At 44.7% G+C, this 27870-nt stretch overlaps 1 protein-coding gene across 3 annotated transcripts in view; it reads left to right on the top strand.

Moving 5' to 3' along the window:
- LOC135550799 (zinc finger and BTB domain-containing protein 16-A) overlaps window positions 1-27870 on the top strand; it is a 174379-nt gene that overhangs the window by 94391 nt on the left and 52118 nt on the right. For all 3 annotated transcript variants that reach the window (XM_064981915.1, XM_064981914.1, XM_064981916.1), the window contains exon 4: window positions 19537-19623. In XM_064981915.1, coding sequence (XP_064837987.1) covers window positions 19537-19623 — 87 coding nt within the window. The remainder of the gene's footprint in view (window positions 1-19536; window positions 19624-27870) is intronic.

The raw sequence follows: 27870 nt of genomic DNA, 5'->3' as shown, positions 1-27870 counted from the left end.
CTTCCCTCTGCCTCCCACTCTCTCTCTTTCATTCTCCCTCTGCCACCACTCTCTCTCCTCCCTCTCTTTCACTCTCTCTCTGTCTCTCTCCTATCCATCTCTCTGCTGTCGGAGCAGAGAGTGAGGAGTGGAGAGGTTTGGCGGAGCTCTCTTGGCCCCGCTCCAGCTCTTCCCTCACTGATGACATCATGGTTGTGCCGGCAGGTCTGGATGTTCTGCCAGCATTCCAGTGCATTTATGATCGCTCGCAGATGTGTGTCCAGGAACATACTGTACCCAAACCATAAATTAATGAAACTTGACTGCCTTCCAAGCCACATATTCCAAAATAGAGAAGGGCGCTGCGACTTGAGACAGGGAAGGGGGAAGAGGAGGAGGGAATAAGGGGATGTTGTGGAGGGAAATCTCTGTTCAAAAATTCAAAAGAAAAGAATGACTATGGAAAAAAATGAACAGTGATTTACATGTATATTTTTCACAACAGCTGACACCATAGTCCACCACTGCCACTCCTTCCCTCCATCCCTCCCTCTAGTACATTAGCACAGGATGACAGACAGCGTGGATAAATGGGCTGAGCTTCTGTTTGGCCACGTGCCCTAACTCCTTTCTGGGGGTTTAAACCCATAATACTTTCCCTGACCTGTTGATGTACATTAAACCCCTATTTAAAACAACACTTGAATTATGTGGGGCATAAATCTGCATTATATGCATTACATTATACAGGTCCAGGAGAGATTATTGTGTCCCTGGTCGTAATGGCCTCAGTAATTGTCTGGCAACTGGATGGAACCAGTTAAGACATCCATCCATCTGGAATGGGACTTGACTGGGAATAGTGTTCCCTCAGTAAACTGTGCCCTTTTAGCCGGAACTCAATGTACTTACCTGGCTGCACTCTATAAGCCTCTGAAAAAAGTGATGGTCTATCAAGGCTGTACAGTATGTGAGAAGGATGGCCTGGGCCCCTCAAACTCCACTCTGGACCTCGAAGCCAGTTCCACTGCATTTTTTCATTGTTCCCCTCTAATCAGGCACCTATTTAGCCCTGGGACACCAGGTGTGTGCAATTAATTATCAGGTAGAACAGAAAACCAGCAGGCTCCGGATCTCGTAGGGTAACAGTTGAGTACCCCTGGCCCAGGCTGTACTAGACATAAGAGGTGACACTTTTGGCGAGTCATCTATCATTAAGCCATGACAGCACTGTGGATGGCCCAGTATTAATTCTCTTAAGGTTCTTGACTATTCCACCAGTAGTTGAGGCGCTACAGTGTTTGTATCATTGTAGTAAATCACTGATTACGACTGAATGTTGTGTCAAAATTAGCTCACTATCTAAATTGGATCCTGTTTTAGTAACCTGCTATATTATGTGGTACATTTTTAAATCTGTGTGTTTCGACTGTTATTGTCAACATATTCTCAATGATTTACGATGCTTTCAACCTCACAAGTAGCGCCCATCGAATTACATCGCCGACATGGCATTTTATTTATACGATACAATACGAAATTCTAAATTGTCTTGTCCGTTAACCGTCCTTTTGTAAAAACATCTCTGGTGCACCAAAACAAACCTCAAAAGGAAGCTCCCAACTAGCCCATAATACCCCTGTAGGAAGAAAGGATCTGGATCTTACTTTGTCAGGGTATTGCCGCTTTAAATCCCTTTGGTTGCTAAGTAGCAAGTGCCCCTGTGCTCTAATGGGCTGATTTGGTATTCAGCTCGATGCCGGCTCTTATTTTTGTATGCGAGACAAAGTGTTTTGATGGAGGGTGATTGCGGCAGTGTCTGGAGGCTGTTTTTCAGTTTTATGGGGTGTACAGTACACTGTGTGCCTTTTCTAAAACAGAACACAGCCCATTGAATTTTGTATTTGCTTCATTTTTTTCTCCCGCTGAGCTGCTCCTGTCAGAGACGAGGAAAGGAGGTGGGGGCGGGGATGTCCCTCACGGGTTCAGGGGAGAGAGAGACTGAATGGAAGTGCAGCTCTTATTCCTATAATAGTGAATGTTGCTCAACTGTGCAAAGATCAGTTGGACTTTGCTTGCTCTAGGTATTTTATTTTGGGAGTAACTCTTCAGTGGAATATCCCTGACAACGGCTCAAATAGGGAAGGGCAGCACAATGGATTTGTCAGAATGACGCATTCATTTATTTATTTGTTATTCGTGATAATCATTCTTTCCATGAAGTAATTCAGAGGAATGCCATACAGAATGATGAAATACAATGATGGCATCAACACTGATCCCTTGAATGTCAACGTTGTCCCCTTAACAAGACATGGAAGTTGATATTCAGGAAGTGATGTGAAGCAGAGTCATGATTAGTCAGAATAATACTGGCAAGGAAAGCCAGCAACGTAAACAACGTTTGCAGTTGAAAGTAATTGCAATTGAGAGGCGATTATTATTGTTAGACATTTTGGTCCCACTTTAATTTGCATTCAGCTTATAAAGGCATCATAAAGCCTTCATAATGCCTTCATAAACACTAAATAAATGTGTAACAAAGCACCTATAACTATGTCATGCTTTATAAAGGGTTCATAAATGTGGCGTAAATGTGTGACATAATTACCCATGTCAAATGTGACTTAACCCATTGTGTTGAATATGATATAAACATGTGCTTTATAAAGGGTGACATGTTGTTCTGAAGGATGTCAGACGCTCTAAAGTTTAGTCATGTTAGTCACATTACACCTAATCTCATTCCCAGACACTTCTGCCCAAATGCGCAGAAGGTCTAGTGGACCAACTCATCAAACTTGGCCTTCATTAGTTCGGGTCGGGTTTAAAAGCACATTTTAAGAATAGAAATTGTGAGAATGGGCAGGGATAAGCAATCATGTTTACTTTTTTACGGTGTTAAGTAGACAATGACAAATACTTTACTCAGTAAGGTCACAAATACTTTACTCAGTTAGGTCACAAATACTTTACTCAGTTAGGTCACAAATACTTTACTCAGTAAGGTCACAAATACTTTACTCAGTAAGGTCACAAATACTTTACTCAGTAAGGTCACAAATACTTTACTCAGTAAGGTCACAAATACTTTACTCAGTAAGGTCACAAATACTTTACTCAGTAAGGTCACAAATACTTTACTCAGTTAGGTCACAAATACTTTACTCAGTTACACTCTCACTAAGGCCAACTTTGAATGGTTGATATCCCAGGCTTATATGTGCTGTGTGTGCAATACCTGTGGATGATGTTACACCAAGGAACACTTCACTTGATGAAAAGCCACAACCTAAAGAAATGTAAAGTGTCTATCTTCTGGAACCAAGTTACATGTTCCTCTGTACACAAACATGCACACAACAACAATGGGCCATACTGCATGGTGCTGGTCCCAGTCAGGTCATTGACACGTTCACCCACTCCTCTGCTGAAAGGTCAGCCACAAAATGTTGCCACCATTGGAACAGGTTGTAATCCAGCCCTGGTCTCCAGCATGGGAGCAGAAGAGGAATACCTGGTGCAGTAGTCTCAGGTGGGACTCCAAATCATCTTGGTTCTGACACGCACACAAGTGCAAGCTTTGCAGGTCCATCAACCCATTTAAATACCTCACACAGTAGCATGTGGATGACGAGAGAACCTTTGTGTAGTGTCCTGTAATACTTAGTTTGGAGTGAGACACCTTCGGTCATTCATAGCACATCCATAAAGACTCTATATCGCATGACACTGTACTTCATTTAATAATAAATGCCTTGTATCATATGATGCTGTACTTACTATGAAGTCAGACACCTTCGGTCATTCATAGCACATCCATAAAGACTCTATATCATAACACATAATTAATAAATGGTATCATATGATGCTGTACTTACTATTAAGTCAGACACCTTTGGTCATTCATAACACATAATTAAAGGCTTAATTATGTAAACACAAATTTATTAAAACTTAGGGAATTATCACTAACAGCTAAAACAAATAAACATTAAAGACATGTTTAAACCATACATTTCCTTGTTTAAATTTTTAAAACAATACAAATTACATGAAGTTTCAAAAAGTCCAGCAATGCAATTACATTGAATGTTACACAGATCTGTGAATAGAGTAGCTTGTCTCTGAGCTGGCGGACGAATGGTTCTGGCCTCTTTTCCTGCTGGAGGTCCTGCATGTTGGTTCCAACCATAAAGTAACAAGGTTATCAGGTCTGTTAGGAAATGCCTTTGTCACACCATCTGGATAAGGGCATTTCTGTGCTGTGACAGACACTCTAAATGGGGAGATGTGGAACTCCATTCAATTCATATTATTATATTCCTCTTTCATTTACAAATGTCATGACGTGACTATGAGACACAACTGTATCTAAGGGGAATTGTTTTTAGCTAGCAAAATTTAGACTACTTGGCAATTGCTGCGAAGTCACCGAAATTATTCGAAATAACACTTAACTCAATAACCATTCATGACATGACAAAATAATTCTCTTAACATTAACAATGATTCATATCTGTGCATATTTAAGTAACATTAGCATTCAATTTGGGCTTTAAAACATTGTTCCAAGGTCAATGAAATGCCCCCAATGTGAATCACTGTATATGGAATACATATTGGCTTCGAGCAAGGACTGTTCTGGGTCCAGCAGTGAAAGGATTGTAGGGGATAGTCAGTAGGTTCTGTAGAATGTTTATATGGTGTAATGTCATGGGACTCTGAATAATAGGGTGTGTTGCTGGCCTTTTACTCCACCCATTCAATTGGCGTCCGAAACGCATCACGTGCGCTTACTGCACTACAGAAAACATGCTCAATGAATTAAAGGGCAACTACACTCAAAAGTTTAAGATTTCTCCCAGACTTCAAAGGTCATCTCCTGATGTGGTTTAAGCATTGTTGTTGTGAACACAGAAAATCCAATGTAGTTATTTTTCTATTTTTAAAAAAAGTCTGAAAAAAACTGGGGGAAACTAGAAAAACAATGGAACATCTGAAGCCTGGAAAAAAACCCGAGAACTGAATTTTGAAAAAAAAAGTAAGCAACAAATATTAATGTATTTTAAAATGTCCCTACCAAAATGTATTGCTGTGCATGACTGCACTTTAGAATGTGTGTCATCCTGCAGCACAGCATTTTGGAGGAAGTTAAGGTCAAGTCCAAAATTGGCCATGCACCCGAGAGGGAATGAGGTTTGGCCATCCTATAAATGTTTTAGTGAAATATATACAATTGAGCAGACACTTATCCAAAGAAACTTACAGTCATGTGTGCATACATGTTTACGTGTGGGTGGTCCCAGGAATCAAATCCACTATCCTGGCATTGCAATGCTCTACCAAGATGCATGACAAGGTCAGAAATGCTTTGTGAAGCCTCAATTTAATCTGATTTATAAAGTGTTTATTAAGCTGTGCTTATGCCACCCTTTATAAAACACAGGGTTTGCCATATTTGACATAGTGGGTTATGTCACACAGTTATGCCACATTTATGAACCCTTTATAAAGCATAACATATGGTTATAGATGATTTGTGACACATTCATGTAGTGTTCAAGAAGGCTTTATGATGCCTTTATAAGCTGCACGTCATTTACAGCGGGACCAATTGTTTTATCAGCAGTAACATATTTGGAACTGCAGGCATAAGGAAAGTTCTTAACTCAAGTTGCGTCCTTCTGGAGTGATTGTATGTATTTGTTTGCATGGCACGCACACAGGCTTATTTTCCAGGCAGAATTGATGATTTGTTTGTTCATAGGGTTCTGTTTGTGTTCAAAGATCAAGGAATTGATATCAGCTATAAATCTGTGGTTGCAAAGCAGTGGTATTGGATCAAATGGAAAAAATGGGGGGATGGGGGGTAGAAATGCAATAAAAAGACCCAGGGAAGTGTAGTGGAGCGGGGCTAGGGGGAGCGCGCTTGGTTGTGAGCGAGGCTAAATTTAAATCGGAATTGGCTGACTTCCACAACCTTGCGGGCATTTTAATGAGTCATAATAACTTCATTTAAAACCAGCTGAGCAGAAAATAGTTTGGAGAGAAGCCTGTGGCCAGTATGGATTTGTGTTTTCGTCAGGCCCCACTCCCTTTCATGGGCTAGAGAGCCACAGACACACGACGCACATGCGTGCACAACACGCACACACACACTGGATGGGCATATGACTGGGGTTACACACAATTATAGTTGCTGTGTACCTGCGTGTCATTGTTTACAAACAATGACAGTTATGACATTTAATTTCACCATTTAAACCCCTTATTCATATCTTCTGTCTGCTCTCAACACAGAGGTCTGTGGATGCAACTTGACCCACCCACTGTGCTGTTGTCTGCCCTCATGACGTCCATCCAGGCTCCACCGCATCATTAAGGGAAAACACGCTGGGTTCTCGTCACAGTTAATAACCATACATGTTAGTCCGGCAAACTGTATATCATACAGTACATAGTCTGAATCATCACTGTATCTGTGGGGCCCCTGATGGTTATTATTTGTCTATATGGAACCAACTGATTAACGTACTCACCCAGGGGTCAGTTAACTGGGGAGAGTATGACCAACCTTGGCATAATTGTAAATGGTGAGAGTGAGCGAACATGTGGCCTCACTAATCCGACTATGTCACCCCCGCATCAAAAAGTCGAAATTAGAAGGAATTTTCTCGGGAAAAAAAAACATTTTTTGGAACGAGGAAAATCAGCACTTATCAAAATATGCCTCTAATTCTCTATCTGGCGTAGCAGAAGACCATTGACATTGTTGTTCTAATGACATAACGATGTATCATACATTGCAGTGGCTATTAGATTATCTAGTGTCTTTTTTCACAGAGGCAGTCTGGGTATTTGAGCAGGTTCCCGTGAGTGTGGGCGAGCACTGTCGTGTATCCTAAAATGATCTCACAACCATGCACTTTAGTCTTTCTATTAGCAGCCATCATAGAGAATGCATGGCTTTCAGTTTGTGTAATGGTATTAGCAGCCATCATAGAGAATGCATGGCTTTCAGTTTGTATAATGGTATTAGCAGTCATCATAGAGAATGCATGGCTTTCTGTTTGTGTAATGGTTATTAGCAGTCATCATAGAGAATGCATGGCTTTCTGTTTGTGTAATGGTATTAGCAGTCATCATAGAGAATGCATGGCTTTCTGTTTGTGTAATGGTATTAGCAGTCATATAGAGAATGCATGGCTTTCTGTTTGTGTAATGGTATTAGCAGTCATAGAGAATGCATGGCTTTCTGTTTGTGTAATGATATTAGCAGTCATCATAGAGAATGCATGGCTTTCTGTTTGTGTAATGGTATTAGCAGTCATCATAGAGAATGCATGGCTTTCTGTTTGTGTAATGGTATTAGCAGTCATCATAGAGAATGCATGGCTTTCTGTTTGTGTAATGGTATTAGCAGTCATCATAGAGAATGCATGGCTTTCTGTTTGTGTAATGGTATTAGCAGTCATCATAGAGAATGCATGGCTTTCTGTTTGTGTAATGGTATTAGCAGTCATCATAGAGAATGCATGGCTTTCTGTTTGTGTAATGGTATTAGCAGTCATCATAGAGAATGCATGGCTTTCTGTTTGTGTAATGGTATTAGCAGTCATCATAGAGAATGCATGGCTTTCTGTTTGTGTAATGGTATTAGCAGTCATCATGGAGAATGCATGGCTTTCTGTTTGTGTAATGGTATTAGCAGTCATCATAGAGAATGCATGGCTTTCTGTTTGTGTAATGGTATTAGCAGTCATCATAGAGAATGCATGGCTTTCTGTTTGTGTAATGGTATTAGCAGTCATCATAGAGAATGCATGGCTTTCTGTTTGTGTAATGGTATTAGCAGTCATCATAGAGAATGCATGGCTTTCTGTTTGTGTAATGGTATTAGCAGTCATCATAGAGAATGCATGGCTTTCTGTTTGTGTAATGGTATTAGCAGTCATCATAGAGAATGCATGGCTTTCTGTTTCATGTAATGGTTATTAGTAATGGTATTAGCAGTCATCATAGAGAATGCATGGCTTTCTGTTTGTGTAATGGTATTAGCAGTCATCATAGAGAATGCATGGCTTTCTGTTTGTGTAATGGTATTAGCAGTCATCATAGAGAATGCATGGCTTTCTGTTTGTGTAATGGTATTAGCAGTCATCATAGAGAATGCATGGCTTTCTGTTTGTGTAATGGTATTAGCAGTCATCATAGAGAATGCATGGCTTTCTGTTTGTGTAATGGTATTAGCAGTCATCATAGAGAATGCATGGCTTTCTGTTTGTGTAATGGTATTAGCAGTCATCATAGAGAATGCATGGCTTACTGTTTGTGTAATGGTATTAGCAGTCATAGAGAATGCATGGCTTTCTGTTTGTGTAATGGTATTAGCAGTCATCATAGAGAATGCATGGCTTTCTGTTTGTGTGATGGTATTAGCAGTCATCATAGAGAATGCATGGCTTTCTGTTTGTGTAATGGTATTAGTAGTCATCATAGAGAATGCATGGCTTTCTGTTTGTGTAATGGTATTAGCAGTCATCATAGAGAATGCATGGCTTTCTGTTTGTGTAATGGTATTAGCAGTCATCATAGAGAATGCATGGCTTTCTGTTTGTGTAATGGTATTAGCAGTCATCATAGAGAATGCATGGCTTTCTGTTTGTGTAATGGTATTAGCAGTCATAGAGAATGCATGGCTTTCTGTTTGTGTAATGATATTAGCAGTCATCATAGAGAATGCATGGCTTTCTGTTTGTGTAATGGTATTAGCAGTCATCATAGAGAATGCATGGCTTTCTGTTTGTGTAATGGTATTAGCAGTCATCATAGAGAATGCATGGCTTTCTGTTTGTGTAATGGTATTAGCAGTCATCATAGAGAATGCATGGCTTTCTGTTTGTGTAATGGTATTAGCAGTCATAGAGAATGCATGGCTTTCTGTTTGTGTGATGGTATTAGCAGTCATCATAGAGAATGCATGGCTTTCTGTTTGTGTGATGGTATTAGCAGTCATCATAGAGAATGCATGGCTTTCTGTTTGTGTAATGGTATTAGCAGTCATCATAGAGAATGCATGGCTTTCTGTTTGTGTAATGGTATTAGTAGTCATCATAGAGAATGCATGGCTTTCTGTTTGTGTGATGGTATTAGCAGTCATCATAGAGAATGCATGGCTTTCTGTTTGTGTAATGGTATTAGCAGTCATCATAGAGAATGCATGGCTTTCTGTTTGTGTAATGGTATTAGCAGTCATAGAGAATGCATGGCTTTCTGTTTGTGTAATGGTATTAGGGAAATGTGCCATGTCAGACCTGACCACCATTCCAAACTTCATTGGGTGTGCATCCTTCAATTATGTGACAATCAGTTAACCTTGTAAAAGTTCTACGTACATAGTTGCCATTGCTGTCAAGCAAACAGCCTTTCGTTGTATGGAGAAATGCTGGAATGTTCTCTGGTTAAGACCTATGTTTACTCTCAATGCAATATGTTCTTGGTCATTTCTTATGAATTAAAATATATCTATGAAATTACATCCCCAAAAAATCTGCGAGTCTGATGAGATATTTGTGATGGAAATAAACAATCACAATGCCGACAGTGGAAAAGAAAACATGATTTGTTTGTCAAGTAAAGAGCCGTAAAAATAAATATCCTCCGAGGCATGACATTTAATGTATTATGTAAGTTGGACGATAGCTTTGGAAACTTCTAGATCAATTTCTCAGCGCAGATTAGAGAGCCATGAATCCCATTTATGGTAGAGGCTCCCTCATAAAAAGCTTTTTGAAACTTTTAGATTTTCGGGATGAAGAGAGAATGAACCTGCTAAGCAAAGATCCGCCGGCGGCGCTTTCATGTGTATATATATCAAATCAAAAAAAGACAGGAACAAAAGAATAAGATAAAGGCACTCCCAAAGCCATCTGGAAGTAGCCGGGACATACAAGGCTTGCTGTTATGCTGCTAATTCCACTTGGTGCAGCATAAAAGCAGAGCGTAGATATTGTGTTATAACTGTTGCAAACATGTAAATGGCCCCGGAATACTAATCTTGGTGGTCAGGCCGAGGGAGGATCATTTTTGACTGGAGTAAACAGGCTGTAGTTTGGGGCTCCAGAAGCCTCTCCGAGGAGATGCTACTGCTCTCTGTTAAATGTATGAGCCTGGACTAGCCAGTTGGCCCTTTTCAGGTCTGAGCACAGTCAATGGAGCTACTATACTATCCTTCCAGGTGTCAAAAACCTAGTTCTACATTTGGTATTTTATTAGGATCCCCATTAGCTGTTGCGAGAGCAGCAGTTACTCTTCCTGGGGTCCACACAAAACATGAAACATGACATAATACAGAACAAGAACAGCTCAAGGACAAAACTACATCAAAAGGATCAACTCCCCTTTCAGCTGTACAGTGGCAGCTTGGCCTATTTTTGCCCAGCTGATTCTTGGCCTTTGTTGGCTCTCGGCCGGTGGCCTGTCATGTTCGGTTCTATCGTCACTATATCTGGGTCCTGTGGTGCACGGCAGAGTGACTGACTGGGAGATGCTGAAAAGGAAGAGGGCAGTAGATCTGAAATGTGTGGCAGGACATTGTAAAAAGGTTTTAGTGAGGAACGTAATGGTCTGTCACACGGTCCACTTTTGTAAAGAAGTTACTTTTCTCTATTTTCCATTTCTCACCCTACTTTTTCCTTCCTTTTTCTACTTTTTTTGCTAGTAAAGATTATGGCTCAGCCCCCCCCCCTCAGAAAAACAATGACATAATGGAAAGAGCAAGCAGCAAACTCCTTTTGTGTCATTTGGCAAACACCTCGGCCAAAGATGAAGGTTTTTTAGACTATTTAAATACTTCTACGTGTAGAATTTGTATAATTGATTTCACATCGTGTTTGAAGTTATGGCTATAAAACTTTAAATGTATGCTTAATGAGGTGTAAATATATTTTTGGATACAAGCTAAATAAGTATGTAAATCAGTGCACCTAAGTGCAGTTAAACGCTGCATGTTTTCTACATTTCCAGTTGCTCTGGTTTTTGTATTTTTGATAGTCTCCGCTTCGCCATATCGGCAGTTTGTTTCTGTTGGCTCCCAACCATGTTCTCCTAGCTGGACACTTCAGACGTCCACATATTTCAGTCTGTTCTCGTCATTTAGGGATATTCTGTATTAATGATGTTCAACTGATACCAACACATCTTCAGGTACATAGAGTCCCTTTGTTATTGGCAATGCATTACGGAAACTCTCACAACCCCATTGAAAACGAATGGGCTTGTGCATTTTTAAAGGAATCTGTTTACATTTCTGTCTGTCTTCCCTCCCAAACAAAGATTTTCCCTCCTTTTCCCTGTGTCACATTCACTGCCCCAGAGGTCATTGTGTTGCCTGCTGTCCCCTCCCCCCAGGCATTCTGACTCTACTCTGGCCTTAATAAACCCAGGAGTGTCTTTGACAACGTGTGACTTGAAAGCAGGAAATAATGGGCCCTAAATACTAAATCGTTGCAGGTTATTGACCTGTGGAGAAAACACGTATGCAGCAGGCTCTACCATCGTTTGTTTCCCCTTTCCAGCCCCATAGCCATTTTGTTTCACTGCAGACACTGTAGGACTTGTTTATCTACGGCTTCTGAACCAAGTGCTCATGCCATCTTACTGGGTGAAATACAGCAACACATGGTTGTCTTTTGTGGCTGCAGCTTGTTCTCTCTTGTTAAATGTGAATACCAGGTTGCCCTGTCTTTAGTTGCTTTTTAGTTGCTGAACTCTTATGTTGCTGGTTACTTTTGCCTGGTTCTGTTGGACCCGTCTTCACAGTCACCTTCCCCCAGGCAGAATATAAAAACTGGCAAATGACCCAAACCGCCCTCCTTCCCCCCAGCCTACCATCCCTTTCTCCTCAGCAATAAAGGCACTTACAGCACTGTAAAAACATGTCAATTGCTGTATCCAGTGGGGTTGCTGTGGCCTGCGGTGGTTGTGGGTTGCGAGGGTTCACCTTGCGGTCAGACTCAGGTTCGTCTAGAAGAAAGCTGCTGCCTCCCGTCCCGCCGCCAATACCCAACTCCAAGGGCTACTGATCAGCGCCAACATTTCAAATACGTTTTTATGTCCTGGAACATTCCATGACTTTCCCAGGCCAGGGGGTGACACTGGGTCTGGAGATGTTTGATAGAAGAAACAGTCCCCCACTAATCATGGCTACCGTTGTGAACTGTGGATGTGACGTTTTCAGTGCATTGGTATACATTGTGGCCTGCATTACACACCGTGGCCTGTCTCTATTCAATCCCAGATTCACTTGATTTGAGTGCAAAGAGAAAACCACATCACTTGCATCAAACCATTCAAATGAAAGCTGTCTTACCCAAACAATGCACCAACTACTCGAAAGGAAACTCGTTCCTAACAGCCGGCCCCAACTGACCTGACATCCACATTAGGAAGTGGAGACCAAGGCTATTAATATCAGGGCCCTTGGCCCTGAGGAATGACCCCTGTGTTAGAGGGAGCAGAGGGGGAACAGGGGCAGCCAGCCGGACTGATTGACCTTCGGGAGGTCCAGTCCTCATTTCCTGCCACTTCACACCAGGAGAGCCCGGGTGGTTCCTCTCCCTGCTCCCGGCCCAGCTCCCGTTTCTTCCCCAAAGCTTTGAGGCCTTTGTGTCAGAGCGCCGAAACCGAGGGGGAGCATGCCAACATGTTATAACTTAAGAACATCCACTGACCCCTCCTTTGGGGAAAAAGGGGGTTTAAGGAAAGCCAGAAACACATGGAACCTTTTCACCTCTGTGGCAGAGATGGGAGGTGTTGGGGAGGAAGAGTAAGAGGTTGTTTTGGTGGGCTGTAAGGGTTTGTTTGTTTTGGCCCAAACAAGGTCGAGGCTCAGAATACTGTACTGCCTGAACAAGGCTCTGATGTCAGCCCAGGGGAGAGGAAGGGTTATGTGGACTGAGATGCCCCCGGTCTCCCCAGGGCAAGAGTGCTGAAAATGGCTTCATTGTAGTGAGGAAAAGGACAAGCAACAGAGAGAGGAAGAAAAAAACCGTGTCTGTGACCTACTGGACAGACAAATTGGTTTGCAGGCAGAAATGGATTAAGAGTATGGTGACTGATTGTGCTGCAGCGTGTCCATTTTGAGGGTTTGAATTTAGATGCTTTGGTGTGTGTTTTTTTCCTCTGTGTGCATATGCCCTGACATTTGGCAAGTCAATATTTGTCTGCTTTCCTTTTCTCTAGACATCCTCGTTCTGAGCAGTAGACCATAAAGCTGTCAAATGTGACCTGAAGATTTTCTTTATCTTCTTTTATTTCCTTTTTCTACTTGTGATAACAATATCATTGTGAACCAGCTAACCGCTCTCCCATGTCCTTATGGCCAGGATTTGCATGGGGAAAAACACAGGTTTATCTTCTCTTATCTACTGTACAGTGTTTGCTCACACAATCGGTGCAATTCAGAGTTTTTCTCTCTGGGTCTGGGTCTGGGTCTGTGTGTGTGTGTGTGTGTGTGTGAGAGAGAGAGAATGTGTTGCACATATCTGTCTATAACGAGCTTTTTCTAGTTCTGTACATTTCTATGTGTTTGTTAGTCTGTGTTGTGTGCCCTTGGTCTGTGTGTGCCTTGTCTGTGTGTACGTAATACACTGTATTTTATGAGAGGAATCCTGATTGTGGCCCTGGATTTTTGTCTTGGTTGATGAAAAATATGCTGCCTGCGGTACACATCTACTTGAGCGAGGGAACACACAGTTCTGGGCTGTCCTTTCCAATTGGCTCCGTGCTGTTCTGTGACTGATAAGAGGATAGTGTAAATATAACTGTACAGCACAGCTCGTTACCGCTGAAGGGAGAGGTGAGGGAAGGGGGAAGAAGGGAGAGTGTGGTGTCTGTACTGTTCTGACGAGAGTGTGTGTGTTTTTATGGATTTTTTGCTGTTTTTTGGTACTGAGTGTAAGTGTCTTACTTAACCCATTTGTGTAGGCTCACTGAACAGCCAGGCTGTGTTTTGTTGTTGCCCGTGTTTGTCTGCTTGAGTATCCCCCCTCTGCCTCTCTCCCTCTCTGCTTCTCTCCCTCTGCTTCTCTCCCTCTCTGCCTCTGCTTCTCTCCCTCTCTGCCTCTGCTTCTCTCCCTCTCCCTTTCCCCCTCTCCCTTCCCCCCTCTCCCTTTCCCCCTCTCCCTTTCCCCCTCTCCCTTTCCCCTCTCCCTCTCTGTCTCTCTCCCTCTCTGCCTCTCTCCCTCTGCTTCTCTCCCCCTCTGCTTCTCTGCTTCTCTCCCTCTCTTCCTCTCTGCTTCTCTCCCCCTCTCCCTCTCCCTCTCTTCCCCTCTCCCCCTCTGCTTCTCTCCCCCTCTGCTTCTCTCCCCTCTCCCTCTCCCTCTCTTCCCCTTTCCCTCTCCCTCTCTTCCCCTCTCCCTCTCCCTCTCTTTCCCTCTCCCTCTCTGCTTCTCTCCCGCTCTGCTTCTCTCCCCCTCTGCTTCTCTCCCCCTCTCCCTCTCCCTCTCTTCCCCTCTCCCTCTCTACTTTTCTCCCCCTCTCCCTCTCTTCCCCTCTCCCGCTCTGCTTCTCTGCTTCTATCCCTCTCTGCATCTGCTTCTTTCCCCCTCTGCTTCTTTCCCTCTCTGCTTCTTTCCCTCTCTGCTTCTTTCCCCCTCTGCTTCTCTCCCCCTCTGCCTCTGCTTTGTTCCCCCTCTGCTTCTCTCCTTCTCTGCCTCTCTGCTTCTTTCCCCCTCTGCTTCTCTCCCTCTCTGCCTCTCTGCCTCTCTGCTTCTCTCCCTCTCTGCTTCTCTGCCTCTCTGCTTCTCTGCCTCTCTGCTTCTCTGCCTCTCTGCCTCTTTCCCCCTCTGCTTCTCTCCCTCTCTGCTTCTCTGCCTCTCTGCTTCTCTGCTTCTTTCCCCCTCTGCTTCTCTCCCTCTCTGCTTCTCTCCCTCTCTGCTTCTCTCCCTCTCTGCTTCTCTCCCTCTGCTTCTCTCCCTCTCTGCCTCTGCTTCTCTCCCTCTCCCTTTCCCCCTCTCCCTTCCCCCCTCTCCCTTCCCCTCTCCCTTTCCCCCTCACCCTCTCTGCCTCTCTCCCTCTCTGCCTCTCCCCCTCTGCTTCTCTCCCCCTCTGCTTCTCTCCCCCTCTGCTTCTCTCCCTCTCTTCCTCTCTGCTTCTCTCCCCCTCTCCCTCTCCCTCTCTTCCCCTCTCCCTCTCTGCTTCTCTCCCCCTCTTCCCCTTTCCCTCTCCCTTTCTTCCCCTCTCCCTCTCCCTCTCTTCCCCTCTCCCTCTCTGCTTCTCTCCCGCTCTGCTTCTCTCCCCCTCTGCTTCTCTCCCCCTCTCTCTCTCCCTATCTACCCCTCTCCCTCTCTGCTTTTCTCCCCCTCTCCCTCTCTTCCCCTCTCCCACTCTGCTTCTCTGCATCTGCTTCTTTCCCCCTCTGCTTCTTTCCCTCTCTGCTTCTTTTCCTCTCTGCTTCTTTCCCCCTCTGCTTCTCTCCCCCTCTGCCTCTGCTTCTTTCCCCCTCTGCTTCTCTCCCCCTCTGCCTCTGCTTCGTTCCCCCTCTGCTTCTCTCCCTCTCTGCTTCTCTGCCTCTCTGCTTCTTTCCCCCTCTGCTTCTCTCCCTCTCTGCCTCTCTGCCTCTCTGCTTCTCTCCCTCTCTGCTTCTCTGCCTCTCTGCTTCTCTGCCTCTCTGCTTCTCTGCCTCTCTGCCTCGTTCCCCCTCTGCTTCTCTCCCTCTCTGCTTCTCTGCTTCTTTCCCCCTCTGCTTCTTTCCCCCTCTGCTTCTCTCCCTCTCTGCTTCTCTCCCTCTCTGCTTCTCTCCCTCTCTGCTTCTCTCCCGCTCTGCTTCTCTGCTTCTCTCCCTCTCTGCCTCTCTGCTTCTCTCCCCCTCTGCTTCTCTCCCCCTCTCCCTCTCCCTCTCTTCCCCTCTCCCTCTCTGCTTTTCTCCCCCTCTCCCTCTCTTCCCCTCTCCCTCTCTGCTTCTCTCCCGCTCTGCTTCTCTGCTTCTATCCCTCTCTGCCTCTGCTTCTTTCCCCCTCTGCTTCTTTCCCCCTCTGCTTCTTTCCCTCTCTGCTTCTTTCCCTCTCTGCTTCTTTCCCTCTCTGCTTCTTTCCCCCTCTGCTTCTCTCCCCCTCTGCCTCTGCTTCGTTCCCCCTCTGCTTCTCTCCCTCTCTGCTTCTCTGCCTCTCTGCTTCTTTCCCCCTCTGCTTCTCTGCTTCTCTGCCTCTCTGCTTCTCTGCCTCTCTGCTTCTCTGCCTCTCTGCCTCTTTCCCTCTCTGCTTCTCTGCCTCTCTGCTTCTCTGCTTCTTTCCCCCTCTGCTTCTCTCCCTCTCTGCTTCTCTGCCTCTCTGCTTCTCTGCTTCTTTCCCCCTCTGCTTCTCTCCCTCTCTGCTTCTCTGCCTCTTTCCCCCTCTGCTTCTCTCCCTCTCTGCTTCTCTGCCTCTCTGCTTCTCTGCTTCTTTCCCCCTCTGCTTCTCTCCCTCTCTGCTTCTCTGCCTCTCTGCTTCTCTGCTTCTTTCCCCCTCTGCTTCTCTCCCTCTCTGCTTCTCTGCCTCTCTGCCTCTTTCCCCCTCTGCTTCTCTCCCTCTCTGCTTCTCTGCCTCTCTGCTTCTCTGCTTCTTTCCCCCTCTGCTTCTCTCCCTCTCTGCTTCTCTCCCGCTCTGCTTCTCTGCTTCTCTCCCTCTCTGCCTCTCTGCTTCTCTGCCTCTCTGCTTCTCTCCCCCTCTGCATTGCAGGCTGAGGGCTGGCTCTGTGTGGCTGGTTGGTGTTGTGGTGGGGCTCCATTAGATTGGGTTAGCTCAGACACCGTGTGGTGGGTTACTGGCACTTCCAATCAGGGGTACCCCCTTAAACATCCATGACCACTACAAGGGAGCATGGAAAGGTGGGACATTACCCCTCCCCTTCTACTCTGTGCTGTGAGTAGGAGGAGGCAGCATTTCTCTTTTGTTTAGAAACGCCAAAATCCCACTGCCCACAGCGTTGTGTAATATTTCAGAGGAGGAAGTGAAAAGGGAAGCGTCAGTCAGTGGCACGTGGCACAAACCCCCCCACATCCCCTCCTTTTACTTGGGTTATTCGAAGCAACAGTTGTGCAAGGCCCATTATGTCAGGTTAGGGCACGGTTGTGGCAACTTGGAGGGAGGCCGGGGAGAGAGGAAGCGGGAGTTGTTGGAGAACAATTATTTTATAGCCACTTCTTTCTCTCCCTCTTTTTTCTCTCTCTCTGGAGAGGCAAGCAGTTATTTTGAGCAGCAGAGTTGGTGCTGCCACGGCACTACCCGGGGGCAGAGGGTCGGGGGGAGAAGGGAAGGATGGTGCCAGAGTGCCAGGGAGGAGTTTTTCTCTCACCCCTTGTCCCCTCCCTTCTCCTCTCCTCAGTCCGGCTAACAAGATGCCTTCTATTGATCAAAGGGAAATAAGAAAGGGGGTGAAAATGTATCACTATAATTTGTGTTAGGGGTTTTCTGAGGCCCCCAGAATGGTTCCTCCTTGCCTGCTGGGTGGCTGGCTGACTGTGTGCTGTGGCTTCTCTATCGGTCCTACTCCCCGCTCAGACAGTAATGAGCCACACCAATGAGGTGCCACAGAGGTTTTGTCCTCATAGAGACATGGCATCACGCTGCCACTTCCTCTAAGAATTTATGTCCATGTGCCGTGGTGAATACTCCATCGTGAGCCTGTTTAGTACACGGCTTCGGCCTCCCTGGGGAGAGGTTAGAGTTTTGCGCCATCTGTGGTGCCCCGGTTCACTAACTCTATACTGTGCTAGTTCCACCCAGGTAAAGACTGTATTGGCTCATGGCCCCTTTTAGTGAGGACTGCTCATGGTTACAGTAAGTTGACTGAAACAAACAATCAGCGAAAGCATTTTAGTCCGTGTTAAGGCAAGGTGTTTTTCTAGACCATGTGACCCAACCAGGAAAAACTATTGGCTCTATAATATCCAATAATCTCCATTGGTCTCTGGAAGAAGCAGGGGGAGCTGATTTTATTAATGCAAATTTAAAATGAGATACTCTGTCTAAATCTCACCTGAACATGGTTCCCTCTCCAAAGGTTAAGTATTTATTTTAACGGACTAATTTGACCATATGTTCAACTCTGCATTAAACATCCCTGGCCATACGCTATATTAATATAAATATATATATATATATTAAAATATGTATATATATATATATATATATATATATATATGCATAACATCAAGAGTATTACTTCGGCAATGTTTTACTGAAGGCCATATTTCAGTGAAAAAGTACCTATATTAACTATGGTTCGGTGGTATCCAGATTGTCATACCTTCAAAAAGTTCCTGTACTCTTACAAATTCACGCACAAAACTAATTTAGGCAGCAGGGATCTTGATCTAGGCGTCGATTGATTTGTCTCTGCTGTAACCAATAAGCTTGATCTTGCAAGCTAGCCACTTGACTAGCAAGTTATCACACCAAATGCATAGCTGGAGCCCTGAGCTGTAGATATTTTATTTGGGACATCTTGTATTTTTTACAGTATTGAAAAACATACAGTACCGACCAAGTCTAACATTGACTAATGCCTTGTGCTGTGAGTGTGTGAAATGACAGTTAAGGTCAAGTACAATATCTAATACATTAAATACTTGTGTTGCGTAAGTTGTAACTGGCAAATTTCGAACTCCACCTTGTCCATCATGTGTCAGTGTAACTTGTCTTCCTCAGACTTATAGTGCAGCTCTTTTGTAATATCACTGTTTGTCGTTACGAAACCGACACCCAGTTTGTCTCCATCTTTCAGACAAAAAAAGTGATCTTAGTATTGACTTCCTGTTATGATTTGCTGCTGCTGGAGGGTGTCGTAACCCTTGGAGACATTGCCAAGAACAGAACAGCCAAGGTCTAGTTTAGCGTTCTCTGTGTCCTGGGATCAGGATCACACAGGAACACAGAACATACCTGTTTGATATCTGGGTGGAGCAGGACACAAGTTAGCGAGCTAGCCTAGCGACACCATAAAGCTGTTGACGGGCTGGACCTGAGACATGCTCACAGAGTACCTTCTGTTTGTATGTGCTAAATACTAACGCTAGACCTCAGCTCTTCATACTGCACTTATACAGTTCAATTCAATAAACTTTATTCTGTTATTGTCCCTGGCTGGGGAATAAAAAAGTTTATTCAACTGAATTGGATTGTAGAAATGCAGTGTGAAGAGGAGAGGCCCAACGTTGGCACACATTTGCATACTGTACTTTTAAAGCTGCTCATACACGATGGGTCTTGTTATTGACATAGAGCTGAACAATACAGGTGTTTCAAAAAAAAAGTTTGCTTGTTGCAGGTGCATGAGAATATTTTTTATGATATCTTAAAAGGAGAAGAAAAACGTGCACACTCCTCTTGGCAGTATCACTTTGTACATTTTAAAAACAACTGTTAAACGTCACAAAATCTTATGTCTGTTCCAAAGGTTATGTAATCTTACCACACACATACTATATAGTACATGCATCTACAGTTAGTATAGTTCCTACACTGTATTGGGCCTATCCATATTAAACACCCTCCTGTCTCCTCTCCTGTGTTGCAGCTGGTGAGAAGGCCATTGTCTGTGACCAGTGTGGGGCCCAGTTCCAGAAGGAGGATGCTCTGGAGGCTCACAGACAGATCCACACAGGTAAGAACACAGCCACCTCTTCTGCTTCAATAAGGCTTTACATGTGTTCCCACCATCACTCTGTGTTAGAGAGAATTGTGTTCTCTTTAGAAGAGTTGCTCCACTCCCACCAAGGTCTTGTACACCATCTAATTCTGTTTGTTGTGTGAGTGTCTACAGTTTGCTCCGGAGGTTAAAGGTCTAACTAAGTCATGTGAAATAGGTCCGATTGATGGCTATAAATAAAAAGCATTCATTCTGGTCTGAAGCATATCAACTAATAATGTATGCTTGTTGACTGTGATATTTTAGTAATTATTAAAATAGTTGTTTTTACACCACGGTGAGTTTATAGAATGCTACGTCTTACTGCTCTTGGCACTGTACCAAGCAGAAAGACCCAGCAGGGACATCACCATATCCCGTGTCACAGCGTTAAAAGCTAGTAACCATGGCTTCCGGTATAAAGCCGAACCCTCTCAGTCATGGTTATAAGCCGGCTGCCTCGTTCCACGGCGAGGTGGGGGTCTGGAAGGTGGACGTCTGGAATCTTCCCTGGCACACAGGGCTCTCTCTGCCTGACTACACAGGCTGGATGCCAGAGAGGGCGAAGGGACACTCAGACCTGGGCTTACCGTCCAGCTATAGCTCGAGGACTCCTGATATCTCCAGGAGTGATAAGTATACATTTTTGTGTTTCTCTTTTTTTATTTTTGCTAGCTAGGTCCATCTACTTTAAGTGCTGTCTGACTTCCCTGTAACCTACTTGGTGTGTGAACTGCTCACTGCTCATAACTTGCAGATTGTTGACACATCAACCAGGATCAAGGGGCAGGGCAATTTATGACTTGTTTTGGTAATCAGTGGCTGTATTGGAGGGGGAGTGGTTTCACCTCTCCTAGGCAATCAGCAATTAGTGTTTGTTCTTCAGTCTCCCCTGGTTTCTCAATGGCAGCTGTAAGTGGAGGTCATGTCAGTGGCGGATTTGTCGCAAAACTAAGACGGTTCTGCCAAGTTGTTTGAATAAGGAATGCAAGGAAGGCTTCACACCACTCTCTCACTTTGCTTCAGTCTCACTTCAGCTTGGAACTGCTGATCTGTGGACAAGAACGCCAAGTTCATCTCAGCCTATGCTGCCCTTCAGTCCCTTGACTTTTTGGTCCTGATGGAGACATGGATCACCCCAGAGAACACTGCTACCCCAGCTGCTCTCTTCATCTGACTATGTTTTCTGTCATAGTCCGGGAGCATATGGTCACCAGATTTAATTTAATTTCTCTTAAATGGAGATTTTCTCTTTTCTCCCTCTCTCACCTGTCCATCTCCTCATCTGAATTCCATGCTGTCACAATCACTTGTCCAATCAAGCTTAACATTATTGTCATCTATCACCCACCAGGTGCCCTTTAAGAGTTCCTCATTGACACCGTGATAAGCTCATTTCCTGACGATGGCTCTCCGCTCTTTGTACTTGGCGACTTCAACCTCCCGACGTCTGCCTTCGATTAGTTTTTCCCCCAACTCTCTCTTTCCCTTCCTCGCCTCTTTTGACCTCACCCTTTCCCAGTCTCCTCCAACTCACAAGGCAGGCAATATGCTTGACCTCTTTTTTACCAGAAGCTGCTCGCCTACTGATCTCACCACAACCCCTCTCCAGGTCTCTGATCACTACTTTGTTTCCTTTTCTGTCTCCCTTTCCTCCAACCCTAACCACTCAGTCCATACCCAGATGGTCATGCTCCGTGGCAATCTTCACACACTCTCTCCCACTACTCCTCTTTTTCTATCCTACCATCTCTTCTTCTGCTAAATCCTTCTCCCTCCTGTCTCCTGATTCTGCCTCTTCAACCCTACTCTCCTCCCTTTCCACATCCTATAACTTGCACTGTCCCATTTCCTCCCAGCCAGCTTGCCCCTCCTGCTCTGTGGCTGAGTGACTCATTGCAAGCTTACACAACAGGGTTGCAGGCAGCTGAGCGAAAATGAAGGAAAACTAAACTTCCAGAGGACCTACCATCCTTCCACTCTCTCCTCTCCTCTGTATCCGGTGATAGACACTTTCTACCACTCTAAATTTCAACAGCCTCTAACCCTTTTCCACCTTCTTCTCACTCCTTAATCCTCCACCCCTCCCCCTCCCTCTCTGCTGATGACTTTGTCAACCACTTTGAAAAAGAGACATCCGAATACTCATTCACTCAGCCTATTGAATCCACATTCACACAGAACTACCCTGTGCCTTGGCCTCTTTATCCCCTCTCTTTATCCCCTCTCTCTCCAGATGACATCCTGCGTCTAGTGAGGTCTGGCTGCCCAACAACCTGCCCGCTTGACCCTGTCCTCTCCTCCCTTCTGCAGACCATTTCTAGAAACCTTCTCCCATTCCTCACTTCCCTCATCAACTCATCCCTGACCCCTCTGACTTCAAAATGGCCCAAGTTGCTCCCTTCCTCAAGAAACCAACACTCAACTAATTTGAAGTAAAAAACAATAGAGCTGTATCCCTTCTTTCTTTTCTTTCCAAAACACTTGAGCGTGCTCTCTCTTATCAACATTCTCATTGTCTCTCTCAGAACGATCTTCTTAACCCTAACCAGTCAGGCTTCAAGATGGGGCACTCAACTGAGACTGTTCTTCTCCATGTCACAGAGGCTCTCCCCACTGCCAAAGCTGACACTCTCTCCTCTAGTTTCATCCTTTTCGATCTATCTGCTGCCTTCGACACAGTGAACCACAAGATCCTCCTCTCCACCCTCTCAGGGCTGGGCATCTCAGGCTATGCACACTCTTGGATTGCATCCTACTTGGCAGGCCACTCCTACTAGGTGACATGGAGAGGATATGTGTCTTCACCACGTACTCTCACTACTGGTGTCCTCCAGGGCTCGGTTCTAGGCCCTCTTCTCTCTATACCCTAAGTCACTCGGCTCTGTCATATCCTCACATGGTCTGTCCTATCCTTGCTATGTGGATGACACTCAACTACTTCCGTATGTGGCCAATGATTCTTAATTTACAAGAGGTGCAGACTCAAGTTTCCCTCCACTCACATTTGGCACCGGTGGAGCTTGTGTGTGTATGCTGATACTGTAAGGAGGATGACGAGGTATGTTGTGATTGCTGGACTCCAGAGTGTGGCAGAGATGGGTCACAACCTCCAGTGTGTGTGTGTAGCATTGATGTGTGTAACCTGTGGTTTACTGGGTTACAGCCATTCTATCGCTCCACACTTCTGTGACCGGCCAAACAACAAGCCATCCTCTTTCAGAACTATGGACTGGTAATGTGATCCAAGCTGTGTTGTCCTGTATATAAACCTCAATGCCTTCTCAAGCGGTACACTTTACTCTTCCTTTTTTGTGAAACGAAAACATTTTCAGTAGATATAGTATTCTTGTACTCCATGTGCCATTGTTAGGGTGATGGTTACTCAATATGTAGGTATTCTCTGTTTTGTTTTTTAAATGGGGGAGGAGCTCCTCTGTGTACCCCAACAGAACCAGTATGGAGTATAACTCAGTATAATGGAGACTGACACCGTCATCTGAGCCTGACCCAAATAACTTCCCGGAGCAATCTGGGTGGCCCCGCATTTTTTGACAGGCATGTCTCGGGGCTAACGCCACTTGAGCTGGCCCCCTATTTGACAGTGGCAGGGGCCATGACCAATTCAGGGTCATATAGTAAAGAGGGGTTAAATGAGGCTAATGATCAGACAGTCATACCAGCAGTCTAAATATAGAATTCCAGTCTGGAGTAGAAAAATAAGCAAGGGACTTGTCTTCCTGCCTGGGTTTGAAACAGCAGTGAGGCCAGTCTCCCCCGAGACCCACTGGGCTTATATTTTAAAATGTGCTCTAACGCATGGCTAGGCTGATTCGGCTGCTCCATCTCTCAATATGCTCACCCATATGCTTAGCTTTACTCAGTCTACTCGCTCTGGAAAATGGGTTATCCCCTAATTCTGATTGTGTGCAGCTTTATGTGTGCCTGTGTGCGAGTGTGGCGATGCATAACTTACTGTACACTGTCAGAAAGGAGATTATTCACACTTTAAACCATTTGGAACACAACGTGTGCATATTATATGCTAACGTTTCCAGGAAGGGTGACTCGTGTAAAGTGAGATTGAGTTAGTAATCACTCTGTTCTGTTCACACTCTCTCTGGTATACAGAAATGTTTGAGTGACACTAAGGTTGTAATGAGTTGCGATATACACCTTTTTCGATGTAAGAGAGGAGCTCCTCTGGGATCTGCGGTGTCCATCTAACGCCAGACAAAACACACTGTTACTTATCAGCTAGAGATCCCCCCCTCCCTTTCTACCCCTTCTTCCACAGTCCGGTGGTTGTGTGACTCTGTGTTGCACTCGCTATGTAAATAGTTCATGACCGTCGGCATGGAGGTGGTGTTTATGATGGCCAGAGTTTTGCGTGGCATTGTAAACATCCAGGTCTCAGTTTCCCGCTGGCAGCGCAGGCAGGCTTGGCCAGCAGAGAGGGTATAGAAGGGCAAAGAGCTAGGGCCGGTTCTCTCCTGTTCCCCTCATGCTATCATCTGAAATACTCTGTGTTAAACAGTCAAGGATGAATGGCATTCCCGGAAACCGCACCGAGTTTGGAAGAAGTGCATTATGTCACCCCTTGGCTCACATGTATGATTTATAAAACAGAGGAATACACAGTTCCCTAATGATATGTTATAGTCAACTGCTTTTTGTTGTTGCTTTTTTTTTACATGTACACTGTACACTTGAAATGTTGGCTGACAGATTTGAAATAGATGTAAGATTATAAGAATTAGTGTGCAATTGCAGACCTAACACTTTCCGTAAGGACCACATTTATTTTTAAAAGCACTTTGTTTTTGTGCAGTGGTGGAACACCAGACAGGGGAAAATATTGTTGACCATCAAAGCCAAATGTTATCTAAGTGTCTGCTTTGCATTATGGGGTGCTGTTCTCAAATGACAATATTTGGCTTGGAAGTCATGCCCATTTCTGGGTAATGCTGCTCCTTCAACGGGCACTATTGTGGCGTCCTTTCTGGCTAGTTGATGTCGGCGTTATCAGTTGCAGCAGCTCTTCTTTATCCACTCAGACTCACACTGGTTGGTTGTAAAACAGGACGGATCACAAGCTTTATATTTAGCGTTACTTTGGTATTTGCTTAGGTTAGTTTATATCCCTGTGCATGCGTGTACGGTACTCTCAACCTTTTCACAGTATGTACACATGAAACCTCGAGTAATTGTAAGGGCACGCTACTGTAAAGGAACATTCTGTGTATTTTCTGAACATTAACATTTTGAAATTAGTATGGCAAACATGACAGTCACTTGACAATGCAAAAAGTAAAAGAAAAGAAACTAATCAAGTTGTTTTGTTGATAGTACCATCTCATTTATCATAAAGCCAATACTATGGCATTAGGCCTCATCTCTTCATCTGAGACAAATTGATTGTGGCCACAGTTTAATATATCTGAATAACACAGTCAGCAGTGTTAGCTGGGGATTCTGAGGTGACGTGACTCTGAGAAAAACAACAACATGCGCCTGTGTGGTTACGCAGTAGGCTACTGCCCTGCCCCCGCAGACTGCACTGCCAACATCATTTTTAAGGGCAGTTCAACTGACTCCCCCCTAGAACACCTCTGGTATAGCTACGGAGGGTTCCACCTCACACGGACCTAAGTCACAGTGAGAATCACATTATAGAACCTGACATTGATCAACACTTTTGAACGACACACCTCTCACACCAAACGCACCCCTCTCACACCAAACGCACCCCTCTCACACCAAACGCACCCCTCTCACACCAAACGCACCCCTCTCACACCAAACGCACCCCTCTCACCAAACGCACCCCTCTCACACCAAACGCACCCCTCTCACACCAAACGCACCCCTCTCACACCAAACGCACCCCTCTCACACAAGCCACATCTTAATGGCTTGGGCTAGTTCTAAGAGAGACTGTAGTCTTGCCAGGAGATCCCATGTCCTAATGTGACTTTTAAGCTTGATTACATAGTATGAATCTCCCCTCAAAGCATGTACAGTAGCTAGAGCAAGTTGAACTGCAGAAGGTAATGCACTAGGTTTTTGCCACTCACTAGAGTTCAGTGCAAATACAATAGCGTGATATCCTGGAACAGTGTTGTCTTTTCTGTGCAGATAGAAGGGGAGCAGCCCTGTCAGGACACCATGTGAGCTGTGGCTGAAATGAGTGTTGACAATGCTGTAATGACATGGGGATGGAGAGCTGACCTGGGAGCAGTGTGGCCGTCTGTAACAGTAACCACCTTCTATCCACCGACTAACTGGAGACCCTCAGGGACTGTCTCTCGCTCTGCAATATCAGCGCAGGTCATCTTGTCTGCACCATGTTCAACAGGGGGGAAACTCACTTATTGTGCAAATGATTGGAATGGCACCTTCGGTCATTGGTAAAGGCCATCTGATTTGGCCCAAGTGAAGCAACGTGTTTTCCATGAGATGGTGGTAGTCCTGTTTATAGACGAGCCATCTGACCCCCCCCCCCAAGATTCCTGGTCTCAATGAAAATTAAGAAATAATGGGAGGGACTAACCCCTCATTTTCTATCCCCCTCTCTCCCTCCCTCTCTCTCACTCTTTCCTCCCCTCTTTTTTAAGTCTTGTGTTTCAGGGAAAATATGCAAAACATTTTGGAGGCAACAGTGGATTTAGCTGGTGGGAACACTGCGTGACTCCAGCGGCCGGGGCCACAGAGTAAACAGTTTCTTTCTCAAGCCAGAAATAGTTTGGACAGTGAGCGAGAGAAAAGGGAGGACAACACGCCTGTGTTATGGCGCAGTGAGACAAGAAGCCTGAGGCCTCTTTCTTTCCTTCTCTCGCGATTTCATTCCCACCCCCACTTTCTTTTTCACTCCCACATCTGAAAATGTTCACACTGGTGGCCTCCCAGTCAGTCCCCTCACACACACACACACACACACACACACACACACACACACCAACACACCTTTCATGTGCAACTTTCCTAAATTTAGGCCACTACCACTGGTGAACAGGGTTCACGTCAAAAGTGTTGATTATCTCAATCACATTAGGCGAATAAGACCATATCTTTAGCATTTAGTTAATAGTGACATTATTGAGTTGTCAGTGAGCATCGGAGCCATGATGAACACACAGCCTTGGTATGGAAGTGTTTTTGTTTGCCTTAAATTCTGGATTGTGTTTATGTGGACATCAAGGTTGAATAAAAAGATGTTTTACCATACAAAGAATAACTGCATTTATTCAGCACAAACCATCTATAAATGGTAATTGGAGGTACTTGAAGGATATTTGGTAGTGTTTCATATTTGATTTGTGTGTTAGCCTCATGAATGCCCTCCCACTGTGGTCATCTGGTGCACAGTAATGCTGCGTTAGCCCTCATATAATAAAGCGTTAACCCCCATATATCACTAGCCTTTAATTATTGAGCAAGCTGTCCCTCAGTCTGGCAGATTACCCATCTGTCTGTCTGACTGGTCTCTGTCCCTGTAAACTACAGTGAAGTGCACTTATAACAAAGGTCTTTGTCCCTTAGTATATTAGTGAGGCATAGTTTTCATAATAGTGTACTGTGTAGGTATTATGTTGATGTTTGTGTCCTTATGAACCACTATGAGTTGCAAGGAGACTTTTTGCTTCAGGTGTAATGCACAGATCTGTGTTCCCTGAGATCCGGAGTGACATATAGTGTAGTTTATTTGAGGGCTGAACTGTCTGTCACTGTAGATAGGCAGGGATTGGTCCCCTTGATGGTCCCTTCTCCCAGGTGATGACTAGTTCCCACCAAAGGTCACGATTCGGAGAAAGTGATACCGTATCTCCTAAATATATATCAGCATGGACCAGCCAGACCAACTTTCTGACTGAAAGAGGAGACGGTCGCAGAATCTCCATTTGATGTGGCTAGTAATCAAAACTCCACCATTCCCATTGTGTTTTTACCTTCTCTAGTTTTGCCTACAGTCTTTTTTCATTCATCATTATGTGCAAAAGCTTTTTGATAAGTGAAAAGACTAAGAGAGAATGCGTCAGGGTAATTTGAGTTAATGGGAGAATTTTAACAGGTGGCATAGGGCAAGCTTTGCAACCCAATCCTCCCTCTGTCCCAGTTAAAATAGTTTTGCTATGCAGTATGGGTAACATTTGCTCAAGGTGTCTTGTGAACAGCTGAAGTGCAGTTGAGAAGAGCTCTTAGAAATCTTTCAGCTGACTGTCA

Source organism: Oncorhynchus masou, chromosome 12 (assembly GCF_036934945.1).
Source record: "Oncorhynchus masou masou isolate Uvic2021 chromosome 12, UVic_Omas_1.1, whole genome shotgun sequence".
In the NCBI taxonomy this organism is placed as follows: Eukaryota; Metazoa; Chordata; class Actinopteri; order Salmoniformes; family Salmonidae; genus Oncorhynchus; species Oncorhynchus masou.
Note: the sequence above shows the minus strand (reverse complement) of the source record. Positions and strands in the feature narration are given on the sequence as shown.